At 45.0% G+C, this 22,261-nt stretch overlaps 1 protein-coding gene and 1 long non-coding RNA gene across 15 annotated transcripts in view; both read right to left on the bottom strand.

The window, feature by feature from the left end:
* BPTF (bromodomain PHD finger transcription factor) overlaps positions 1 to 12,075 on the bottom strand; it is a 146,984-nt gene extending 134,909 nt beyond the window's left edge. For 8 of the 14 annotated variants that reach the window (XM_081804660.1, XM_081804659.1, XM_081804662.1 and 5 more), the window contains exon 1: positions 11,212 to 12,075. In XM_081804660.1, coding sequence (XP_081660786.1) covers positions 11,212 to 11,839 — 628 coding nt within the window. In that variant the 5' untranslated portion in view covers positions 11,840 to 12,075. The remainder of the gene's footprint in view (positions 1 to 11,211) is intronic. The other 6 variants (XM_081804667.1, XM_031023984.2, XM_031023982.2 and 3 more) reach the window with 1 other exon arrangement.
* Positions 12,076 to 12,989: 914 nt separating this feature from the next.
* On the bottom strand, positions 12,990 to 17,535 carry LOC145717309 (uncharacterized). Its single transcript, XR_014140437.1, has 2 exons — positions 16,964 to 17,535; positions 12,990 to 16,155 (listed from the first exon to the last, which is right to left on the bottom strand). It is a non-coding gene; the product is annotated as an uncharacterized LOC145717309 (long non-coding RNA).
* Positions 17,536 to 22,261: the final 4,726 nt, after the last annotated feature.

The following is a 22,261-nucleotide window of genomic DNA, read 5'->3' as shown; positions in this document are numbered from 1 at the left end:
TCTCATTCTCTCTCTCAAATAAATAAATAAAATCTTTAAAAAAAAAAAAAAGAAAGAAAAAAATTTCCCAGAACTAAAGAATACAAATCTCCATATTAAAAGGGCCCACCAGGGCGCCTGGGTGGCTCAGTCATTAAGCGTCTGCCTTCGGCTCAGGTCATGATCCCAGGGTCCTGGGATCGAGTCCCACATCGGGCTCCCTGCTCTGCGGGAAGCCTGCTTCTCCCTGTCCCGCTCCCCCTGCTTGTGTTCCTGCTCTCGCTATATCTCTCTCTGTCAAAAAAATAAATAAAATCTAAAAAAAAAAAAAAAAAAAAATTAAAAGGGCCCACCAAGGGGCACCTGGCTGGCTCAATCGGTAGAATGAGACTCCTGATCTCGGGGTTGTGAGCCTGAGCCCCATGTGCAGCATTAAGTTTACTTAAAAAATTTTTTTAATTTTAATTAGAAAAAAAGCGGGGGGAGCCACCAAACACTCAGCACAATGAATGAAAAAAAGAGCCACATCAAGGGATATGGTATCACTGCAAAACTGGAGACCATAAAAAGAGCCGAAATGCTTTAGAAAGAAAAAAAAAACAGGGCACACATGAAGGAAGTAATCAGAACGGCCCTAAACTTCTCAACTGCAACACTAGATGCTGGAACACAATAAAGCAAATCTTCCAAGTGAAACTGATTTTTAAATTTAAGATCCTATGCCCAGCCAAACTATCAATATTAAGGTCACAAAGAGCATTTCTTCTCTTACTAATTTATTTTTTTATTATTATTAACATATAATGTAAATTTGTTTCAGGGGTACAGGTGATTCATCAGTCTTACACAATACACAGCGCTCACTAGCAAAGAGCATTTTCAAACATAAAATGATATTTTTTTTAAGTTTATTTCTCATGCACCCATTCTTAGGAATCAACTAGGGTTGGTTGTGCTAAAAAAGAGAAGTAAATCAGGAAAAATGTAGGACTCAAGAAAGAGAATCTACATGGAGAAGCAGCAAAAAGAAATTCCAGGGTGATATTCAACAGACCTACAGAGCAGTCCGTTCAGGTGAAAGGAGAAATGGGGAGCGATACAGAAGGGAGACCAACAAGGAAAAAAAATGGAATTGTTACATTTGAGAGTCTGGAAAATAGTAAGTGATAAGATATTTTACAGACTTGATAGTGCACTGGGACAGATATGTAGAACATTAAGCAAGTGAAAAACTAGGCAATAACTCCAGAAAAAGTATTACTTATAATAATCCTATAAATAAATCATATTTACATAGTTATGATCATGTAACCAATCCCTCAACATTTATCCAAAAATCATGCTATAACTATAATGAAAGGATAAAGAAAAAAGTAAGAGTAATTGTAATAAGGCTAACTCTTCATTTACCATTAACAAAGTCAGAAGAGGGGCGCCTGGGTGGCTCAGTCATTAGGAGTCTGCCTTCGGCTCAGGTCACGATCCCAGGGTCCTGGGATCAAGCGCCGTATCGGGCTCCCTGCTCCATGGGAAGCCTGCTTCTCCCTCTACTACTCCCCCTGCTTGTGTTCCCTCTCTCGCTATGTCTCTGTCAAATAAATAAAAAATTTTTAAAAACAAAAAAAAACAAAGTCAAAAGAGAAATGTCTAAAACTGATAAACCAAATGTTTAAGCATATTATTTTAAAATACTATGGTAATTGTCAAGGGGAGAAAAAAAACTACAAGAATTGAAAGCCACTGCCTCTAGAGAGGCCTCAGGTAGAAAGAGGTATGTCAGGGAACTGCTTTTGTTCACTATGAGCCTTTAATACAATTTTAATTTGTTACCTATGTTCATGTACTACCTTGATAAAAACAATGAAAGGGGAAAATCTTGCTATATATCAAGTAAAAACAATTAGTTTATTATAGTCCTAGTTGTACCTTTAAAAAAAAAAAAAGATTTGGGGCGCCTGGGTGGCTCAGTCATTAAGTTGTCTGCCTTCAGCTCAGGTCATGGTCCCAGGGTCCTGAGATCGAGCTCCACATCGGCCTCCCTGATCGGCGGGAAGCCTGCTTCTCCCTCTCCCATTCCCCCACTTGTGTTCCCTCTCTCGCTGTGTCTCTCTCTGTCAAATAAATATAATAAAATCTTTAAAAAAAAATAAAAAATAAAAATAAATTTTTAAAAATATTTATTTATTTATTTATTTGAGAGAGAGAACCCCCAAGCAGACTCCCCAGTGAGCATGGAGCCGGATGTGGGGCTCGATCCCAGGACCCTGAGATCATGACCTGAGCCGAAACCAAGAGCCAGACGCTCAACCAACTGAGCCACCCAGGCACCCCTAGTTGTACCTTTTTAAAAATACATAGGTAAAAACATGTTATAGGAAATGGTATAAAAACATCCCCAGGAGTTATCTTTGGTTGGTGAAATTACAGATTTTCATTTTCATCTTTGCGTTATGAGTATTTTCCCAAAAGAGTAAATCTGCGCTATTTTTATAATTTTTCATTGCAATTCTTAAAAACAACTTGAAAACAGATGAGCTTTCCAGGGAAGGAGGGAGACAGTGAGAGGGCCATGCATAGGCAGGTTTAAAAACCTGGAAAACTGGTGTTGAAGAAACAGGAAGAGAAAGACAGCACAAACTACCAAGAGTTAAGAGTGTCACAACTGCTTTCTCTACTCTAATTGACCACGGTGAATAACTGAAGTAAATACATTATTTACCATAGTTCTGGAATAAGTCAGATAGTAGCTAAACTAAATTTTTTAAATGGGTGAATATTTAATATTTCTTTTAAAGGAGGAAAATAAAGCTCTGTTTTAATGCATATTTTTACTTAAATGTGGTCCTCAAAATATGTTTATACCTTATGAGTCAAATGACATCCTTTTTTTTTTTTGAAGACTCCATCCCCAGCGTGGAACCCAATGCGGGGCTTGAACTCAAGACTGAGACCAAGACCTGAGCTGAAAACAAGAGTAGAACACTTAACCAACTGAGCCATGCCGGTGCCCCTAAATGACATTTTCTCACTATACTCAAAGTAAGGTCCTTATATCTTTGAAGAGTCTCCATCTTCAGGGGAGATTCCCCTGGGAATCCTGGGATCAAGGGTCCTGGGATGGAGCCCCACATCAGGCTCCTTGCTCAGCGGGGAGCCTGCTTCACCCTCTCCCTCTGCCTTCCACTCCCCCTGCTTGTGCTCTCCCTCTCTCTGTCAAATAAATAAAATCTTAAAAAGAAGAAGAAGAATCCCCATCTTCAGTTTAGGAGCAAATCGACAGGTAATAATAGCTAATATTTGTTGAATCTTTACCACGTGCCAGGCACTGTTCTAGGCATTTCATGTATATTAACCATTTAACCCTCATGACACCTTGATATCTCCATTTTACAAATGAGGAAAGTGAGACACCGAGTGTTAAGCAAACGGCCCATCATCACAGAGCCCAGATTCAAACTCACGACATCTGGTCCAGATTCTCCACTTTAAATCTCTGTGCTACATGCTATCCATCTAGATCCTTGACATACACAAAAGATTCCTCAGATTCTCATACATCACGATAGCCTACAACTCTGCAGTGGGCTCACACATGCAGGTGCCTCCGATACCTGCCCCAAGTCCCCACTCTGACAGCATGGAAACCAATGGCATGACTCCACCTACACTAGTCCTTCTCTGACAAATCCTCTGGAATAAAGTCTCCAAACTGACCTAAGGCAATTCAAAAATCAGAGATAACTGGGAAGACTTACAACCCAGCTCTCATTCATCCTAAGAAAACCACTGTTGTTGTTGTTTTAAAGATTTTATTTATTTCAGAGAGAGAGAGACAGAGGTAGCGACAGAGATAGCAAAAACAGGAAGGAGAGGGAGAAGCAGGCTCCCCACTGACCAAGGAGCCCGACACGGGGCTCAATCCCAGGACCCTGGGATCAATGACCTGAGCCGAAGGCAGATGCTTAACCGACTGAGCCACCCAGGTGCCCCGAGAAACTGTTTTAAAACTACTGTAACAAAATGTCCTAATAAAATGATTTTATTAAAAATGTATTGGGGGTGACAGGGAACCTGTATTTGTGGGGCGCCTGGCTGACTCAGTCAGAAGAGCATGTGACTCTTGGTCGCAGGGTTGTAAGTTCAAGCCCCACGCTGGGTGTAGAGATTACTTAAATAAGTAACTTTAAAAACAATAATAATAAAATAAAACTGTACTCGTAGTGATCCAGGAATTCCACTCCTAGGATATACCTATGAGAAATGAAAACACATTTCCAGCCAAAAACCTATACACAAATGTTGACAGTAGCATTATTCATAATAGCCAAAAACTAGGAACAGTTCAAATATCCGTCAACTGATGAATGGGTAAGCAAAATGTGGTATATCCATATAATGGAATATTATTCAAATATAGTACTGATATATGCTACAATATGCATGAGCCTTGAAAACACGCTAAGTGAAAGCAGCCACATATTGTATGATTCCATTTACATAAAATGTCCAGAAGAGACAAACCAACAGATAATAAAAGTAGTGGTTGCCAAGGAATGGCAAAAGGGGAAGGAGAGAACAAGAAGTGATTGCTATGGGTATGGGGGGCGGGGGTGTGATTAAAAAATGGTATGAAATTAGGGAGTGGTGACGGTTGCACTTAAAAACCAATGAATTATACACTTTAAAAAAGGGTGAATTTTATGGTATGTATATCTCAATAAAGTTATTTTTCTTTTTTTTTTAAAGATTTTACGGGGCGCCTGGGTGGCTCAGTCATTAAGTGTCTGCCTTTGGCTCAGGTCATGATCCCAGTGTGCTGGGATCGAGCCCCACGTCGGGCTCCCTGCTCAGTGGGGAGTCTGCTTCTCCCTCTCCCTCTGCCACTCCCCCTGCTTGTGCTCTCACTCTCTCTCTAATAAATAAATAAAATCTTAAAAAAAAAAAAAAAAAGGCATTCAAAGAGAAAAAAGACCAAGAAGGGAGGAATCTATTCAATGCAAAGAGGGCATCTGCTAGGATTGGCTCCTGTCCATGTCACCAAGATTATCAGTCCCCCCACCACAACCACCACCTTCTCATCCCCTACATGCCCCCTCCAAGGATCTGCAGTCACAGGGAGGACACAGGGTACTGAAGAGGAAAGGAGAATCTAACAGAAGAAATCAGAGTTCCCGGCCTCAACATCCCCAGTGCTGCTGTGCATACACATTTCAATACATAGCTCCATTCCCAAATATACACCAGAAAAGAAGATGAACATGAAATGTACACAAGACTATTCATTACTGCATACCTCAGACGTACCTCTTTACCACTCAGAGATCATTTGCCCAACGTTTTATTTTTATTTTTTAAGATTTTATTTATTTGGGCACCTGGGTGGCTCAGTTGGTTAAGCGACTGCCTTCGGCTCAGGTCATGATCCTGGAGTCCCGGGATCAAGTCCCGCATCGGGCTCCCTACTCGGCAGGGAGTCTGCTTCTCCCTCTGACCCTCCTCCCTCTCATGCTCTCTGTCTCTCATTCTCTCTGTCTCAAATAAATAAATAAATAAAATCTTTAAAAAAAAAAAAAAAGATTTTATTTATTTATTTGACAGAGAGAGACACAGTGAGAGAGGGAACACAAGCAGGGGGAGTGGGAGAGGGAGAAGCAGGCTTCCCGCTGAGCAGGGAACCCGATGCGGGGCTCGATCCCAGGACCCTGGGATCACGATCCGAGCCGAAGGCAGACGCTCAACGACGGAGCCACCCAGGCGCTCCTTGCCCAACTTTTTAATAACTCTTTGGGGCCCTCACTTTCTTTTATGTTTAACCTCTTCAGAGACAGATACCTGAAAACAGATCTCACTCATTTCCCTTATAATCCTGAATTCCTATCGCCACTCAAAGCACTACCATTCCTACAGAGGCATATGTGATGCATTCTTCTCTCCATCTACACTTCTGATGTTGTTGAGGCCTGAGGAACCTGAAGTACCTCCTGAATTGATCTGCCATTCAGTGCTTCAAAACCCATCCAGATACTGACTAGCTATCTCATCTTCCAATCCATCCTGCAGAACAGAAGCTATGCTAAACTTGCTAACATCCCACTGAAATCATATTCCACTTGTTCCCCGATCTTCCGACTGATCACCAATATCCACAAATGAAATAGATTTGAAATAGATGGGGGAGGGGTCTTCAGAAACCACCTCCTCCAGTAATCCTCTCAGTATGGGGGGAATGAGCTGGCTGCAATGGTAGCTTACAGTATCTCCGTGATTTGATTTGGTTTTGTTTCATACTCCTGCATGCTGCTGATGGGAATACTGCATATCCCTTGGGTGTTCCAAGACTGAAAAATGAGGATCACTGATCTAGCCCAATATTTACCCTACAGATGAAAGGGGGAAAGTTATAGCCTGGTTCTCTAGATACTGCCCAGCAACAGACCTTTATAGCTTCTTTCTTTTACTCACATACTCAGGCTCTTGCTAAACCAGGATATTAAGACTGCCCACACTTTAAAATCAGTGCCGTAGGGGCACCTGACTGGAGGCCAGGTTGGTGGGGCATGCGACTCTTGATCTCAGGGTTGTGGGTTCGAGCTCCGCGCTGGGTGTAGAGATTACTCAAAAAATAAAATCTTAAAAATCAGTGCCAGGGCGCCTGGGTGGCTCAGTCGTTAAGCGTCTGCCTTCGGCTCAGGTCATGATCCCAGGGCCCTGGGATCGAGCCCCGTATCGGGCCCCCTGCTCCGCGGGAAGCCTGCTTCTCCCTCTCCCACTCCCCCTTCTTGTGTTCCCTCTCTCGCTGTGTCTCTCTCTGTCAAATAAATAAATAAAATCTTTAAGAAAAAAAAAAACAATCAGTGTCTCAGTTCATGCTGCTCCCTCCCTTGATCTACCCATCCTCACCTTGCACATGCCCATCCAAGAAGCATATACCCACACCAACTCCCCCAAATAGGGTATAAACTTGTCCTTCTCTAAATCTCTACTGCACTTTGTCCTTCACTTGTAGCAATCCAGAATTACACAAATACCAAAAAGACATTTGGTTGACACTGGCGGAAATAAATACTACCAAACCAGTAACAAATTCTGTTTCAGATAAATCTACAGTTCATTCATGGCATCTATGCCACTGTTCTCTGTCATAATCCTTAGAGGACATAAATCACTAACTCTCCCAGGAAAACATCAGGGCTTTGGCTTTCTGAAGTCATCAAAGGTTCCAAATCTCAAAATTCCAGCTAAGTATAATACCTCAGAAGTCCCACACAAGTTAAATGCACAAACCATCCAGTTTCAAGTATGATTTAATTTTTTTTATTTAGCAATGCTTGATTTCAAGGTGCTGTCAGAACACCTAACACCTATTCAAAACAGATTTTCTATGCGATCTTTCTCAATGCGTTGACAATATATGTGATAAAACCGGGGTGCCTGGATGGCTCAGTCGGTTAAGTGTCCGACTCTTGCTTTTGGCTCAGGTCATGATCTCAGGGTCCTGGGATCCAGCCCTGTGTCGGGCTCCAAGCTCAGTGTGTAAAGAATCTGCTTGAGATTCTTTCCCTCTTCCTCTGCCTCTGCCCCTTCCCCAGTTCACACATGGGCGTGCACGCTTTCCCTCAAATAAATAAATTAATAAAACCTAAAAAATATGTCATAAGGGGCACCTGGGTGTCTCAGAAAGTTAAGCATCTGCCTTCGGCTCAGGTCATGATCTCAGGGTCCTGGGATCAAGCCCTAGTCCGGCTCTCTGCTCAGCAGGGAGTCTGCTTCTCCCTCTCCCTCAAAGCTCGCGCTCTCTCCCTCTCAAATAAATAAAATCTTTTAAAAAAATATGTCATAAAACCTATAGGCTGAAATAACTCTAAATAATAAAAATAAATTTTATTTTATTTATTTTATAAATAAAAATAAATAAAACTTGGCCTTGGGCACCTGGGTGGCTCAGTCGTTAAGTGTCTGCCTTCGGCTCAAGTCATAATCCCAGGGCCCTGGGATCGAGCCCCGCATCGGGCTCCCTGCTCAGCGGGAAGCCTGCTTCTCCCTCTCCCACACCCCCTGCTTGTGTTCCCTCTCTCGCTGTCTCTGTCAAATAAATAAATAAAATCTTTTAAAAAATAAATAAATAAAATAAAATAAAATAAAATAAAATTTGGCCTTTTTCAGCCAAATGCCTCTAAGCTGAAGCAAACCTAGATGATTTCAATTTTGAATTAATAAATTGTCATTTCTATTGTATTCATTTCTATTTGTCATGTGAATATCTTACACACCCATTTAAAATTTTTCTCCATAAAAGGAAAACATTTAATCTCCAATGAAAATACTTTTTAAAATCTATGATTTTATAGGTGCCTGGGTGGCTCAGTCGGAGGAGCGTGTGACTCCTGATCTCAGGGTCATGAGTTTGAGCCCCACAATGAGTGTAAATATTACTAAAAAAATAAATTTTAAAAAAAACCTATAATTTTAGAAAAGTAAGCTCATAATATCAACCAACATCTCTGCATCAGGAACAGTCATATAACCTACAAACCACTCAACAGATGAATGAACTAATGAATAATTTCTTATGCTAGCAATTTAATATGTTAGAACTTAAGCCAACGGTAGTACTGCCTCCAAAAATTAATCAAATTGTTCTAAATTCCCAATAAAGTATAATCCTTTTTTAGCCCTGACAGTACAGGATTCAAATCCACCAATCGTATTTCCTTTTGTGCTCTTAGGGTATCAGTTCCAGAACGTTTTTTCTCCCCAGGCATATACACATATACACATTTACCTGAGAGCCTTCTCCCTAGCCTTTATTGTCTGGAAATACGGACAATAAAACCAATGAAACTGGGGCTTAGCCTCAACAACTCACTGTCATGCACTGTTACTCATTCTAGCCAAGTGGACATATTCTCAAAGTTTAGAACACAAAATGCATGATCTCTTTCACCATAATCTTGAGGAATAATGTGTTTCAAAAAGTGAAAAATCCAACAAGTTAACACCACATCCAACAAAGAAAGGAAAATGCCTGGCAAGTAATATGAAAGAGCAGCTTAAAACACACTAACTGCTACTAAAAACACTCACTGGTCAAACGATCAAAATCTAATTAGATCAATTTTTAGTTTCCCAAATCCAAAATATTTAGGAGCTAGGACACCCACTGCAGAATTATCAAAACTTCATCTATTACAAGCTCTCACCTAACTAACAATCATTTATCCAACCAATCTTTGTTGAGCAGCTGCTATGTGCGAGACACTGTACTAGGAACTGCAGGAGATAAAAGATTAACATAAGGATATATAATCCTTAATTTCTTATAAAGATAAGTATACACAAAGTAGTCTACAAATAACATTAATAAAAACAAAATGTCATGGAAGTACATAAGTATACAAGTATTTTTTTATAAAAAAGGAAACCTAAACACAAATTTTAATTTAACTCATCATATACACAGCTATCAATCCTAAGTATTATTTGCTAGTCCCTCAAAGAGGTTAAAGTTAGCTGAACTGCCCTGCCAAAATGCCTCAGCTCTGTCTAGCCGGAAAAAACATCCTCAGATAGTGTAATTCAGTCTCTATGGGTCTTTCAATTCTGGGTAGAAAGAACCACGTAGGATTTCTTAAGGTAAAAACTATTACTATAAAAGATCTTAAGTTGGCTAAAGAATGAAAAGTGGCGGGCAGTTCCTTCTACACACAAGACATAAATACTTGACACTTGATTCATTCCCTTCACTCTCCTGCCAACATCCCCTCCTAACCCTGACTGGGCAAAGGCAGGCAGATATTGTCAGGCAAAAGAAAATTACCTTTTGCATTTGCTGTTAGGACAACCTAAATGAGTCTTCGTCTGGCTTCATACTCATGCTCCTCCATAAGTAGTTAAGCATTTATAAAAAATGGAAACATCTCAATTTAACCCCTTCTATTACCCTAGTCTCTATTAAAAACAAATGACACATTAATTACTTTTTTAAGATCCTATTTCCTCATAAACTTCACTCTGTAAATGCTCTTAAAACTGGAATCTAATTTTGTTAATCCACATTAACAAAAATATAAAGGAAAAATCTTGTAGGCTATTGCTACAAGTTACTTTCCCCCCCCCCAATTTAGTAATCTGCAACTACGTATTTAATACAAAGCAGCAATTGTGTGTTTAAAAAAAAAAAAAAAATTTCATCTCAGCACCAGCCTAGAGATTCTTTCTGCGAGAAAATAGGAGAAAAGTCACCCTGGAGAAATTCATTACAGATCCAGAGAAGACTTTTATCCTTAGAAATAGAATCAAGAAAAAAAGTGTTTCTGTAATAAATCCCCATGTACTTCTGCCTTGTGACTAAGAAGCTGGTCCAAAAGTTCACCTTCAGCAATTACGTCTGCATGATCAACTATACATCTTCTGCAACAGGTGACGCGGAACTGCATTTCTCAGGCGAAGCAAAGGGATCGAATTAGTTAAGACGCATGTTGCTGCAGTTTCTTACTTTTGGGGGGGGGGTGGATTTTACGAAAATGATTTGGAATCGAATGAATTGCCACATTTGTTTTGGTTTTGTTTGACTTTCTACTCTGCTTTTTAATCAGCCATTTACCAGCAACTGTTGCACGAGCCCATTAGCACTCAAGAATAAAAACAAACACGCAGGACCAGATAAGGCTCCCCTACCAACCCAACCGATCCATTTCCTTAACACAATTTTAAAACCACACTGCTGAGAAGGATGTTTTTGCGTGTGTTTGTGTGCCACAATCTGTCTAAATCCTCAATTCCCTTTTAAGGAACAGATATATAATAAAAATCTAAAAGAAACCAAATTAGAAATGCAAAGACGTTTGCAAAACAAGAGGCTTCTTTCATTCCAAAAACCAAACCAAAACAAGGGGAGAAAAATGAATGCAATGGATATGTGTGTGCCAAAGTTTCAATCCTGCCCGGTGGAGACACTACACTGGCACAAATTTTGAAGAGGAAAAAGAGGGGGTTGGGGGGAGAGAAAGAGAGCGAGTGTGTGGCCTGCAAACTGCAACAATGCAATCTCCATTTTGAACAATGCGCCTCTTTCCTCTTGTAAATCTAGTTTTTTGCCACTTGATGTGCCGTCGCGTTTCCCCTCCGTCTGGGGGGGAGGTGGGGGTGGGGGGAGACCAGAGAGGGAGTGAGCAAGGGGGGAGGGCAGAGGAGGTGGGGAAGGAGTCTGCAGCAACTGGGCTGGGTGGGTACCTGGAGTGCTGCTATAGGTGCTATGGCTCCTGAAGCTGCTTTCCGTGCAGTAACTGGCGTCGTCGTCGTCGTCTTCCATCTCCTCCGGATAATCGGAATCATCGTCGTCCTCCTCCATCTCATCCTCCTCGTCGTCCTCGGAATCTTGGGTCTCCTCGGCGTCGCCGTCCTCCTCCTCCTCCTCCTCCTCGGAGACCATGTCCTCCTCCTCCTCCTCCTCCTCGCTCTCGTGGTCATCGTACACCACTTTGTTGACGGCCCTCCGGGCCGGGGTGGTCCGGGCCAGGTGGCCGCCGCCGCCCCCGCCCCCCGTCCTGCCGCCCCCGCCTCCTCGCCCCCCCCGGCCCGGGGCGCTGGTGCTGGGGGGGGCCGGCGGCGGCGGCGGCGGCGGCGGCGGCGGCTTCCTCCGGCTACTGCTGCCCCCCCTGGGCGAGCTCAGCCGCGTCTTGGGCGCCACCTCAGCCTGGGCGGCGGCCCACCTGCCCCGGCTGCTGCCGCGGTGCCGCGAGCGGAGCCCCCCGATGGGTCCGGACGTGGGCGGAGGCGGCGGCGGCGGCGGGGCCGGGGTGCAGCGCTCCGCAGCGGGAGCCGCGGGCTGCTTGGGCGGCCTGCCCCGCCGGCCCCTCATGTCGGAGCCGAGGCGGGGGGGAGAAGGGAAAGCGGAGGGGGGAGGGGCGGGCGGAGGGGTGGCGGTGGGGGGCGCCGGGGCCGGGTGGGGAGGCCCGCGGGGCCGGGCGGGAGGGGCCCGGCCGGCGGAAGCGGGTGGAGGGAGAAGGCTCAATCCGAATTGCTGGGGCCCCACTCCGGATCGCCTTCAGCCGCCATCTTGTTTCTTCCCTCTCGCTCGGTGACTGGGGGAACCGACAGCGGCCGCAGGCCCGGAGCGCGGTCACGTGAGCTGCGCCGCCGACGAGCCTGGGACGGAGCGAGGCCGCGCGGCGGCCGCTAGGGGGAGCGCGGGAGCGCCGGGTCGGGGGCGGGGAGCCCGGGGCGCCTCCGCGCGGCGCGGCTCCACCGCGGACGCAGGCGGCGCGGGGGAGAGGGGCGCTCAGCTCGCGGAGGGCTGCGGGCCACAGGCCTGAGGAGCCAGTTGCTTCCGCGGAGCCCCTGCTGAAGCCCGGACTCGGCAGGTCCTCCCTCCCGCGTCTCCTCTTCCCCGGCGCGGAGAGGAGGGCAGGAGCGGCTCCGTACTCGTCTCCCCCCGCCCCGCCCCCTTGGGGGAAACTGATGCTGAAAGAGCCGGAGGATGTCGCGGAGCGGGGGACCGCCTGCACCAGCGCGGGACGGAAATTAACTGGGGCCGGGGAGACGAGCTCCCAGAAATGTGGAACTCCGAAGGCTTGGTTCTAGAGAGTCCCAAAATTGATCCCTATGACAACTGTTCAGGGGCTGTGCCAGGAACCACACCCTGGGCTGCCAGACCCCAAGGGAAAGTCACTCTGAGACTCATTGGATAAAATCCCCATCCGAAAAGCCTCAGATAAACTCCAGAACGCACCTACATTCCAGTCCTCCTCCACCTTTCCCAGTGTCCCAGCTACTAACTCTCGACCACCTCAGCAAGAACTTTCCCAGTTTCTCATAAGCAGTAGAAAGGTTGACTTCCTAAAACCTACTTCGGAATGTTGTATGTTTGTGTTATCTTATGAGGAAATCATTTTACTTCTTTACCTGACAAGTCACCAGGTCTCAGTTCAGCCCAGGCAACGACGAATCGTGATGGTGAAATGTCAGGCACCGCCAGACCAAATGAGGTATTCAACTCACAGGGGTCAAGGTCAGCTCGACATTCGAGAAAGGTTTTATAAACATATTAATATTTATCGAATACGTGACAACCAAAAATTGATTTAAAGAAAGACAGTAAGCAGGATTCTGTCCACCAAGTGGCTTATTACAATCTAAGAAGGATAGAACACAAGTGAAATGTAAATGAAAATACAAGCATTAATTGCCAAGTAAACTCAGTATAATCCGATTGCATCAAGAGTGGCAAATTTACATGCCTTCAAGGACCATTTAAGCGAGGAAAGTAAATAAAGTGGGCAAGGCCAAGGCTGACAAGTGGAAGGGCCTGTGTTTTGCTTAGGGAGGGCAGCCGTGGGAATATGGGTGTAAAATAGCCAGATCTTCAAATTCTTCAAGAGAAGGTGGAAATGTGCATTGCACATGAAATCTCTTGGTTTTTATATGGCAACCGCATCGATTTAAAAAAACAAACAAACAAAACTTCAGATTGGTCCAAATAAATGCAGTTCAGGTACATCCCAGAATCTACAAGTTTGCAACCTGTATCCTGCACTATGTATAGCACAGTATTCTGGGGCACCTGGTTGGCTCAGTTGGAGCAAGCGACTCCTGATCTCTGGGTTGTGAGTTCAAGCCCCATGTTGGGTATAGAGATTACTTAAAAATAAAATTTTTACAGAAAAAAAATAAAATCCTTTTAAAAAAAATTTTAGAAATAAAAGCACAGGGCGCCTGGGTGGCTCAGTCGGTTAAGCGTCTGCCCTCAGCTCAGGTCATGATCCCAGGGTGCTGGGATCGAGTCCTGTATTGGGCTCTCTGCTCAGCAGGGAGCCTGCTTCTCCCTCTCCTCCCCACTCATGCTCTCTGCCACTGTCTCTGTCTCCCTCAAATAAATAAACTCTTTAAAAAAATAAAAGCATAGAGTTCTATATACCATAGGGAATACAAAGATACTGGTGACAGCCTCTAGAGTTTGGAAGCTAGTAGTGGAGGAAGACATTTTATTAAAAAAAAAAAAAATAGATGGCACAAAGAGAGGTGTTTGTATGTAAGCTCTATGTCCAATGTGGGGCTTGAACTCACAACCCTGAGATGAAGAGTCCCATGCTCTACCAGCTGAGGAGCCAGGCAGCCAAGAGAGAAATTTTTGTATTACTAGGAGTTTTTAGTTGCAAGCAACAGAAACTGACTCTGGCTCCTTTAAACAGAAAAGGAATTCAAGAGAAAAATACAGACACCTCCAGAATTGCTGGGTCTGAGTATAAATGGAATCCAAGCTCTCAAGGTGTTGTCTTCCAGCTAGTTCAGTAGCTGTCTTCCACGGATCATTCCACTATAAAGCCAGCTGCTTCCAGTTGCTGGGGTCCACAATAGGGCTAGTGAATCTGATGGGAAGGACAGCCAGTTTCTTTACTCCTTTCACTGTAAAGTTAGCTCCTTAGTCGGATGCTGTTATGCATCCAATGTTTGCATACCCACAAACTTGATATGTTTGAAACCCTGCCTCCCAATGTGATATCAGGAGATGGAGCCTTGGGAGGTAATTAGGATTAGATCAGGTCATGAGGGTGAAGCTCTCAGGAATAGGGTTAGTGCCCTTATAAAGTAATGAGAGAGCTTGCTTCCCCTTTCTGCTCCCCACCATGTGAGGATATAAAGAGAAGCCAAAAGCCTCCAACCCAGAAGAGGTCTCTCACCAGAACCTAACATGCTGGCACCCTGATGTCAGATTTCCAGATTCCAGAGCTATGAGAAATAAATTTCTGTTATTTAAAAGCCACCCAGGCTATAGTAATTTGTTCTAACAGCCCAAACTGATGAAGACAGGTGCCATGATGTATGTCTAAGATACTGTGATGGCAAGGGACGCCTGGGTGGCTCAGTCGGCTAAGTGTGTGACTTGGGCTCAGGTCATGATCTTGGGGTCCTGAGATTGAGCCCCATGTCAGGCTCTGCACTCAGCGTGGAGTCTGCGTCTCCCTCTGCCTCTGCCCCTCCCCCCGCTCATCCTCTCTTTCTGTCTCAAATAAATAAATCTTAAAAAAAAAAAAAAGATACTCTGATGGTGAATAAGGTCTTCATTAAACCCATGTAGGAGGATGGTGATGGTAAAAGCATCACTGCATCACTGATGGAAAAAGCAAATACAAATTTGGGCGTCTGGGTGGCTCAGATGGTCATGATCTCCAGGTCCTGGGATCGAATCCTACATCGAGCTCCCAGCTCAGCGGGGAGTCTGCTTCTCCCTCTCCCTCTGCCTCTGGCCCTGCTTGTGCTTTCTCTCTCTCTCCCTCTCTCTCAGATGTGTGAATAAAATCTTTAAAAAAAAAAAAAAAAGCAAATCCAAATTCACTATATACCTCTTCCCAAAGAGATTGACTCACTGCACCCACCGTGGTAGAAAGAATCCATTATAATGATTCCTTCAAAAATGGGCACCCAGCAATAGCAATAGCCAGCTCAGCCTCTCCTTGGAGAAGCTCATGCTGAGCTTATGATCCCAATTTAAACAGGCACTGGCTTGACTAAGGAAGGAGCTTGACCTACATCCACAAGGTAGGGCTTCTTGTCCTGTAACTTAAAGCTTCTTTTGCAGAGGGGGCATTTTGATAAGTATTCGTATAGGACACAAATAGTCTTATTTTCTTGGTCTGCTCTGAGAGGTTCATCTATGTCCTCTCTCCCAAACCTTGGCTCCAATCTAAGTCCCTGACCACTTGGCCCATGAACTGGTAATAGAGTCTTTCTTGGGGCAAAGAGAACCATAAGAATACAACTCAAAACTCTGCCCACTGGGAGATTTCCTCTTGCCATTGTCCTTTCAAGACCATTTGCAAGTGCAACTGTAACAGCCACTCCCAGCTGATACCATTTGTAAAACAAGCTCAAATGTCCTCCTTAGTCACCTGGTCATGGGAGCTTTCCATAAGGCTGTGGCTGTGAATGGAGGGAAGGATGGTAGTGAAATGTGAGGAAACATACTGGGAGTTGCATGATTGTGTCTTCTCCAAGAAACGCTCAGGCCTGCTCTTGTATATTCCATGTCCTCTTGAGGAACAGGGCACGACTGGGCACTTTATGGCCAAGTGAGACAGATATTCAGTTACGATAAGCCACATAGGTCACGTGGTCACTGGTACTCCGTGGCCAGACTGCCAATCTTGCCAGGGCCCAGGAGAAATTTCAGAACAGTTTCTAAAAAGGAGAATAGTTGTCAGCCAAAGAGAGCAAAGCTTTGCTCCAAAACCATAAGCACAACATAGGGATGCTCTTTCGGGGACTTGCCACAGGCTCTGCACAGCATCCCAGCATGTGGCAGTGCAGAGAGCCCCAGCAGACCCCCTGGGTCATGAGGACCACTTAGCAGCTAAAGAACCTTCTCCAGCTCCGTGCTGTTGCTCAATGTTAGCAAGCTTTCGGGTCATCTGGAAAACGCAGTAAAGCAGCATATATACAAATGTGGTATATATTTGCATATATGTAGTCTTGTAAATTTAAGAGAGCTGCCAAGTATCCGGCACTGTTGGAAGAAAGCACCACACCCCACAGTCAAATTTCTCACACCCATTATATATTCTATGGCTACAGCCATTCACTCTTCTAAAGACTTGCCTTTAATTGTAGGTGACACATAACTGATTGAATTATTTTGCCACTGGTTGCTGTGGGGATTTTAAATCTCAAACCTCAATATTCCATGCATTTTCTCTACCATCCACCTCAAAAGACTATACAGTCACAGACCACCTTCACCCCATTTCCCTGAGAGTCTATAGCCTACAGCCAGCCTGGTTCCAATTTCTTAATCAGCTGGGTTCTTGGTTGTAAGCAACAGAAACCAACACTGCCTGCTTTAAGCTCCCGGAATCTTTGGGAGTGCCGAAAAACCAGCCTCTGATTCCGCAGCCAGAAAGCGCTACAAAATCAGGCTCCTAAACCGGGGAAGACAGCATGGCTGTCACTGTCTGGCACGGGGCCCAGCCTGTCCTGGTAACACACCAACCCTAGGCGCTGGGCACTGCTCCATAGCCCGGCTAGCTTCCAGTTCCAAGGCTGAGGTGTCCGTGCCTGAATGCAGAGTCCAGCCGCCGGGGAAGCCAGGGTGGGAGAACCTGGGTTTCACTCCTGTCATGGGGAGGGTTCCTGGGAAGGGACAGAGATTGAGTGAGATATGACACACAGAGAAAGAAGTCAATGTGAGTTGACTTGGACTTGAGTGACTCGAGAGTGATGGATCACAGACCCGCAGTGACGACTCAGAAAGCCCAGGAGCTGGTTTAAGAAGAAAGTGATTAGTTCTGTGACCTTAGCTCACTCAACCCTGATTGAGCCCCAGGTTCCTTACAAATAAATGAAGGGGGCTGGATTAGATCTGCACTTTCCAACACTTTTAAAATTATAGCATCTAATGGAAACTAGAGGATAGGGGCGCGTGGGTGGCTCAGTCAGTTAAGTGTCCGACTCTTGATTTTGGCTCAGGTCATGATCTCAAAGTCGTGAGAGATCCAGCCATGTCAGGCTCCTTGCTGGGTGTGGAATCTGCTTAGGATTCTCTCTCTCCCTCTGCCCCTCCCCTCACCACTCGCGGGCATGTACACACTCTCTCTCTCTCTAAAAAAAAAAAAAAGACTTTACTGACTCTAAGATTGAAGAAAAAAAATTACCATGATTAAAAAAGAAAGAAAGAAAAAGAAAAGAAGGGCGCCTGTGTGGCTCAGTCAGTTAAGCATCCACCTTCAGCTCAGGTCATGATCCCAGGGTTCCGCATCGGGCTTCCTGCTCAGCAGGGAGCCTGCTTCTCCCTCTACCTCTCCTGCTCCCCCTGTTTGTGCTCTTGCTCTCTCTGTCAAGTAAATAAATAAAATCTTTTAAATAAAGATTTAGAGAAAGATTTAAATAAAGAGAGAAAGAGCACAAGCAGGGGGAGCGGCAGGCAGAGGGAGAAGGAGAAGCAGGCTTCCTGCTGAGCAGGGAGCCCGATGCGGGACTCGATCCCAGGACCCTGGGACCATGACCTGAGCCGAAGGCAGACGCTTAACTGACTGAGCCACCCAGGCGCCCCTAAATAAAAATTTTTTTAGAAGTTTTTATTTATTTATTGAGAGAGAGGTAGCAAGAGATAGAGCACAAGTCGGGGGAGAGGGAGAAGCAGGCTCCCCACAGAGCAGGGAGTCCGATGCAGGGCTCCATCCCAGGACCCTGGGATCATGACCTGAGCTGAAGGCAGCCACTTAACCAATTGAGCCACCCAGGTGCCCCAGCTCTTTTTTATTAAATGAGAAACTTGAACCTGAATCCCGGTACCTAACTTTATATTCTCAGCTTTGTGTTTTAAATAGCTCATGCAATTCCTGATCCAGACTCTTTAGCAGTGATCCCTTTAAATGACAAGAAACTATTTGCAGCACTAGGTGATTAAAAAAAAAAAAATTGAAAGGACTTTTATAACCACTGGAACATTTACAACAGTAGAAATTATATTTAAGTTATATTTAAAGCTCTTCCTTTTCTTTCATTGACAAATGTGCTTATAAAATTTCTTGTGGATTTTAGATCCAATCAAACATTTTCATAGCTAGTAATTCAAAATAATGATGAGGCTCTAATTTGCAGAACACACAGGCATTATTAGAATGGTCACCTCAAAGCTTGGACATGATTTGTGGCACACCAATCACAGACAAAATTTTCCGATATAAAAGTATGCAAAGACAGAGTTTCTGAGCGGCCTGCACCAGAACCCCCACCCCCGTCCAAACACACACGCGCTCACTCATACCTCCCTCTCCACTGGATTGCTTCTCATGATCCTTAGGCACCTGGAACACAAACCCCACCAGCATCTCTACACAAGCAGTGACGTGCCCTGCATCTGAGTACCAATGATGGCCTTCCGCTCACTATCAGACCTCACTCTCTTAGGGCCATCAGAGGATGAGGCCGTAGTGGACAGAGGTAAAAGGTCCAGAGGCCCCAGGCACTCTGAGGGCTGGGAGGATGACCATCTGCCCCTGCCCAGATCTCATTCGCTAAGCACTAGTGTGTGCCATAGCTCCCTGGTTTGGCAGGTCTGGATTAGGGCATCCCGATGGTTCCTTCCAATGCTAAAGTCTATGATTATGATCCTGCCATGTTTCATCTTAGGCTAGGCTAAATTTGGCTTGTTGGTGGGGAAACGAAGCAAAAATGTCCAGGAGACAGTTTGAAATGTCGACTGAAGCTCTGGAGAAATTGATGCTAGAGGAATAATTTGAGAACCAGCCTCTTTGAGATGAAAGTGGCGGCCATGTGGATAAATTAAACTGTCGTGGAAGAGGGGCACCTGGGTGGCGCAGTCGGTTAAGCGGCCGGCTCTTGGCTTTGGCTCAGGTTATTATCTCAGGGTCCTGGGATCCAGCCCCGAGTCAGGCTCCACACTCAGCATGCAGTTTGCTTTGGGATTTTCACTCTCCCTCTGCCCCTCCCCCAGCTCACTTGTGCTCTCTTTCTCTCTGAAATAAACAAATAAACCTTAAAAAGAAAAAAAGAAAACTTGTCATGGAAGAGAGTGCAGAGAGAAAAGAGGACCTCATACAAAACTTGGGGCATCGCTTACATTTCAGGAACTGGAAGAAAAGGAAGGGAAGTCTAGAAAATGATCAGACAGTACAAATCCTGGATCTGGGGTAAGACACAGGCAAATGGAAACCAAGGACTGATGGTGGGAACTGTGCCCCAAAGCTGCAAACCTCAAACCCTACTTTTCTTCCTATCTCTTTAGCCACTCCCCTCATTTCTTTCATGGACTTGTGTCCCTCTACCTATTGGCTCAGATGTCATGATTTTCAAGCTTTTGTCCTACTTAAAAATCTCCTGGATCCTCTAGTCACTCCCATGACTTCAGTTACCACCATGAGTTCATGTTCCCCAGACCAGCGTCTCTTGTCCAGACCTGCGCTTGTTTCTCAAGCAATGTTTTGATTAGTTGTCTCACTTCCCTGGGACCAGGGAGTCCCCCGAATCCAAGCCTGAATATTCTGCTCACCCCATCCTCTGTTCAATCCCTCAGTCTCTATTTTGGGAGGAACACAGCCTGACTCCAGCTGAGAAAACAAACCCCATTTGCAGACCTAAAGACTTTGCTACTTTCGAAGTCCCCTGCAGTGAGAGAGGGTGGCCAATTTATCCCAGCTTGCTAAGGACTTTCCCAGTTTGGGCACTAAAAGGCTGGCATCCCAGGAAACGTCTCAGGTCCAGGCAAACCGGGTGGTTGGTCACCCTATGGGGAGGTGCCCTTTGTGAGGTTGGCAAGGGCAGAGGCCTGGAAAAAGAGTAGCTATGCTTATCAAGTACCTACATTTTGAATACTGGGGTGGTGGGACGGGGAGCAAATACATTCTAGCTACTCCCTAGGGCCCCTAGGGCCTTTGCAGAGGTCTGCAGGAGCAGGTGGGGGCACTGAAGCGGAGAAATTTGAGTACAAGGTGAATGTAGCCTCATTTAAACCCACAGGCTGGAGAGGCCCAGGGACTTTGGGGATGTATTTACATAGCCAAGATGACACCATATATACCATTTTGTCCAGTGAATTGTATCTATGACTCTACAATACATTCTCACAATTTAATGGTTGCAGAATGTTCCATCAAAAGGATTTTGCTTGCTTCAAAATTTTTCCTATTATAAACAGCACTTCACAAACAACTTTGTACTAAAAGCTTTTTTTTTTTTAAAGATTTTATTTATCTATTAGAGAGAGAGATAGTGAGAGACTGAGCGGGGAGAGGGGCAGAGGGGGAGGGGCAGAGGGGCAGAGAGAAGTAGAATCCCCACTGGGCAGGGAGCCCGATGCTGGGTCGATCCCAGGACTCTGGGAGGACCTGAGCCAAAGGCAGACTCTTAACTGACTGAGCCACCTACGTGCCCCCATGCTAAAAGCTTTTTTCCCCTGTATTTAAAATGTTTATGGAGGCATCTAGCTGGCTCAGTTGGCCGAGCATGCAACTCTTGATCTCGGGGTCATGAGTTTGAGCCTCACATTGGGGGTAGAGTTACTAAAAAAACAAATTAGAATTTTTATCGACAATAATTTAAACGTATCATTGATTAAGTGTATACGTTATGAAATGTTATCTCATTTAATCCTCACAGCGATGCTCTGGACTAGGTATTACTTTCCCTAGGTAGAAACGAGATCCCAGGGGTTACATAATTTGCCAAGGTCACATAGCTAGTGCATGGAGCCAGGATTTGAAACCAGCAGCAGCATACATATTTTAAAAATTTTTATTTGTTCAGAGCCACAGTGTCTCTTGCCTACATTTACTCTACTGAGCCTCCCTCGAGGCTTACATATATGTCTCTTCATTTTATTTTATTTTTTTGAAACAGAGAGCATGAGTGGGAGGGTGGGGGAAGGGGACAGAGGGAGAGGAAGTGAGAGAATCTTAAGCAGGCTCCATGCTCAGCACGGAGTCTGATGCAGGGCTGGATCTCCTGACCCTGCGATCATCACCTGAGCCAAAATCAAGAGTCAGATGTTTAACTGACTGAGCCACCCAGGCGCCCTGCATCTCCTTATATTTGATTATGTGTTGTGCAAGTGATCATGTGTGTCTCTTTTTTGCACTTTTCCCACTGTGTTGTATTTGCTTGTTCACACATCTGTTCAGCCTGCAACTTGAGAAAGCCCCTTGAGGGTAGAACTGCATCTCATTCATCCCCTTCCTGTATGTCTAGCATGATGGAGGAGAGACTCAAGCGAGACTCGTTGTTGAATGTGCAAAAAGAGACATCAATTGGTTGCTTGAAAGTGAAGGGAAGGACTATTTCAGGACTGAAGGGACTGGAACAGCTTGTTGTGTGAAGGCTGATAGTCTTGTACGTGCTCAGAGAAGGTTGTATCATTGGGGGGAGGACTTGAGCCAGGCAGACAAGCTATCCTGGCCTGTGGGAATGGAGGAAACAAACATAGGGGGCTGGGAATGTCCTTGGGGCGCCTGCACATATTCAGTAAATATCTATTAAGCACCTACTGTATGCACGTAGTACATACAGTGCTACTTTGGATAGGGTGAGGAGGGAAGGCTTCTGTGAAGAGATGACATTCTAGCTCAAATCTGAACATTATAGAAACCATCTATGTGAAAATCTGGGGAAGAACATTCTGGACATAGTGGACCCAGCATATTTGGGAAACAATAAGAAGACTAAGTATATTGGGGCAACTCTGTGGTGCTGGGCAGGTTTCTTGACCTCTGTTTCATCAGATGTGAAATGGGAATGATTATAGTCCCCACCTCATTGGGCTGTTATGAGTATT

Source organism: Leptonychotes weddellii, chromosome 15, assembly GCF_054177405.1.
Source record: "Leptonychotes weddellii isolate Sample4059 chromosome 15, ASM5417740v2, whole genome shotgun sequence".
In the NCBI taxonomy this organism is placed as follows: domain Eukaryota; kingdom Metazoa; phylum Chordata; class Mammalia; order Carnivora; family Phocidae; genus Leptonychotes; species Leptonychotes weddellii.
The sequence above is the reverse complement of the archived record's forward strand: the minus strand, read 5'-3'. Positions and strand labels throughout refer to the sequence as shown.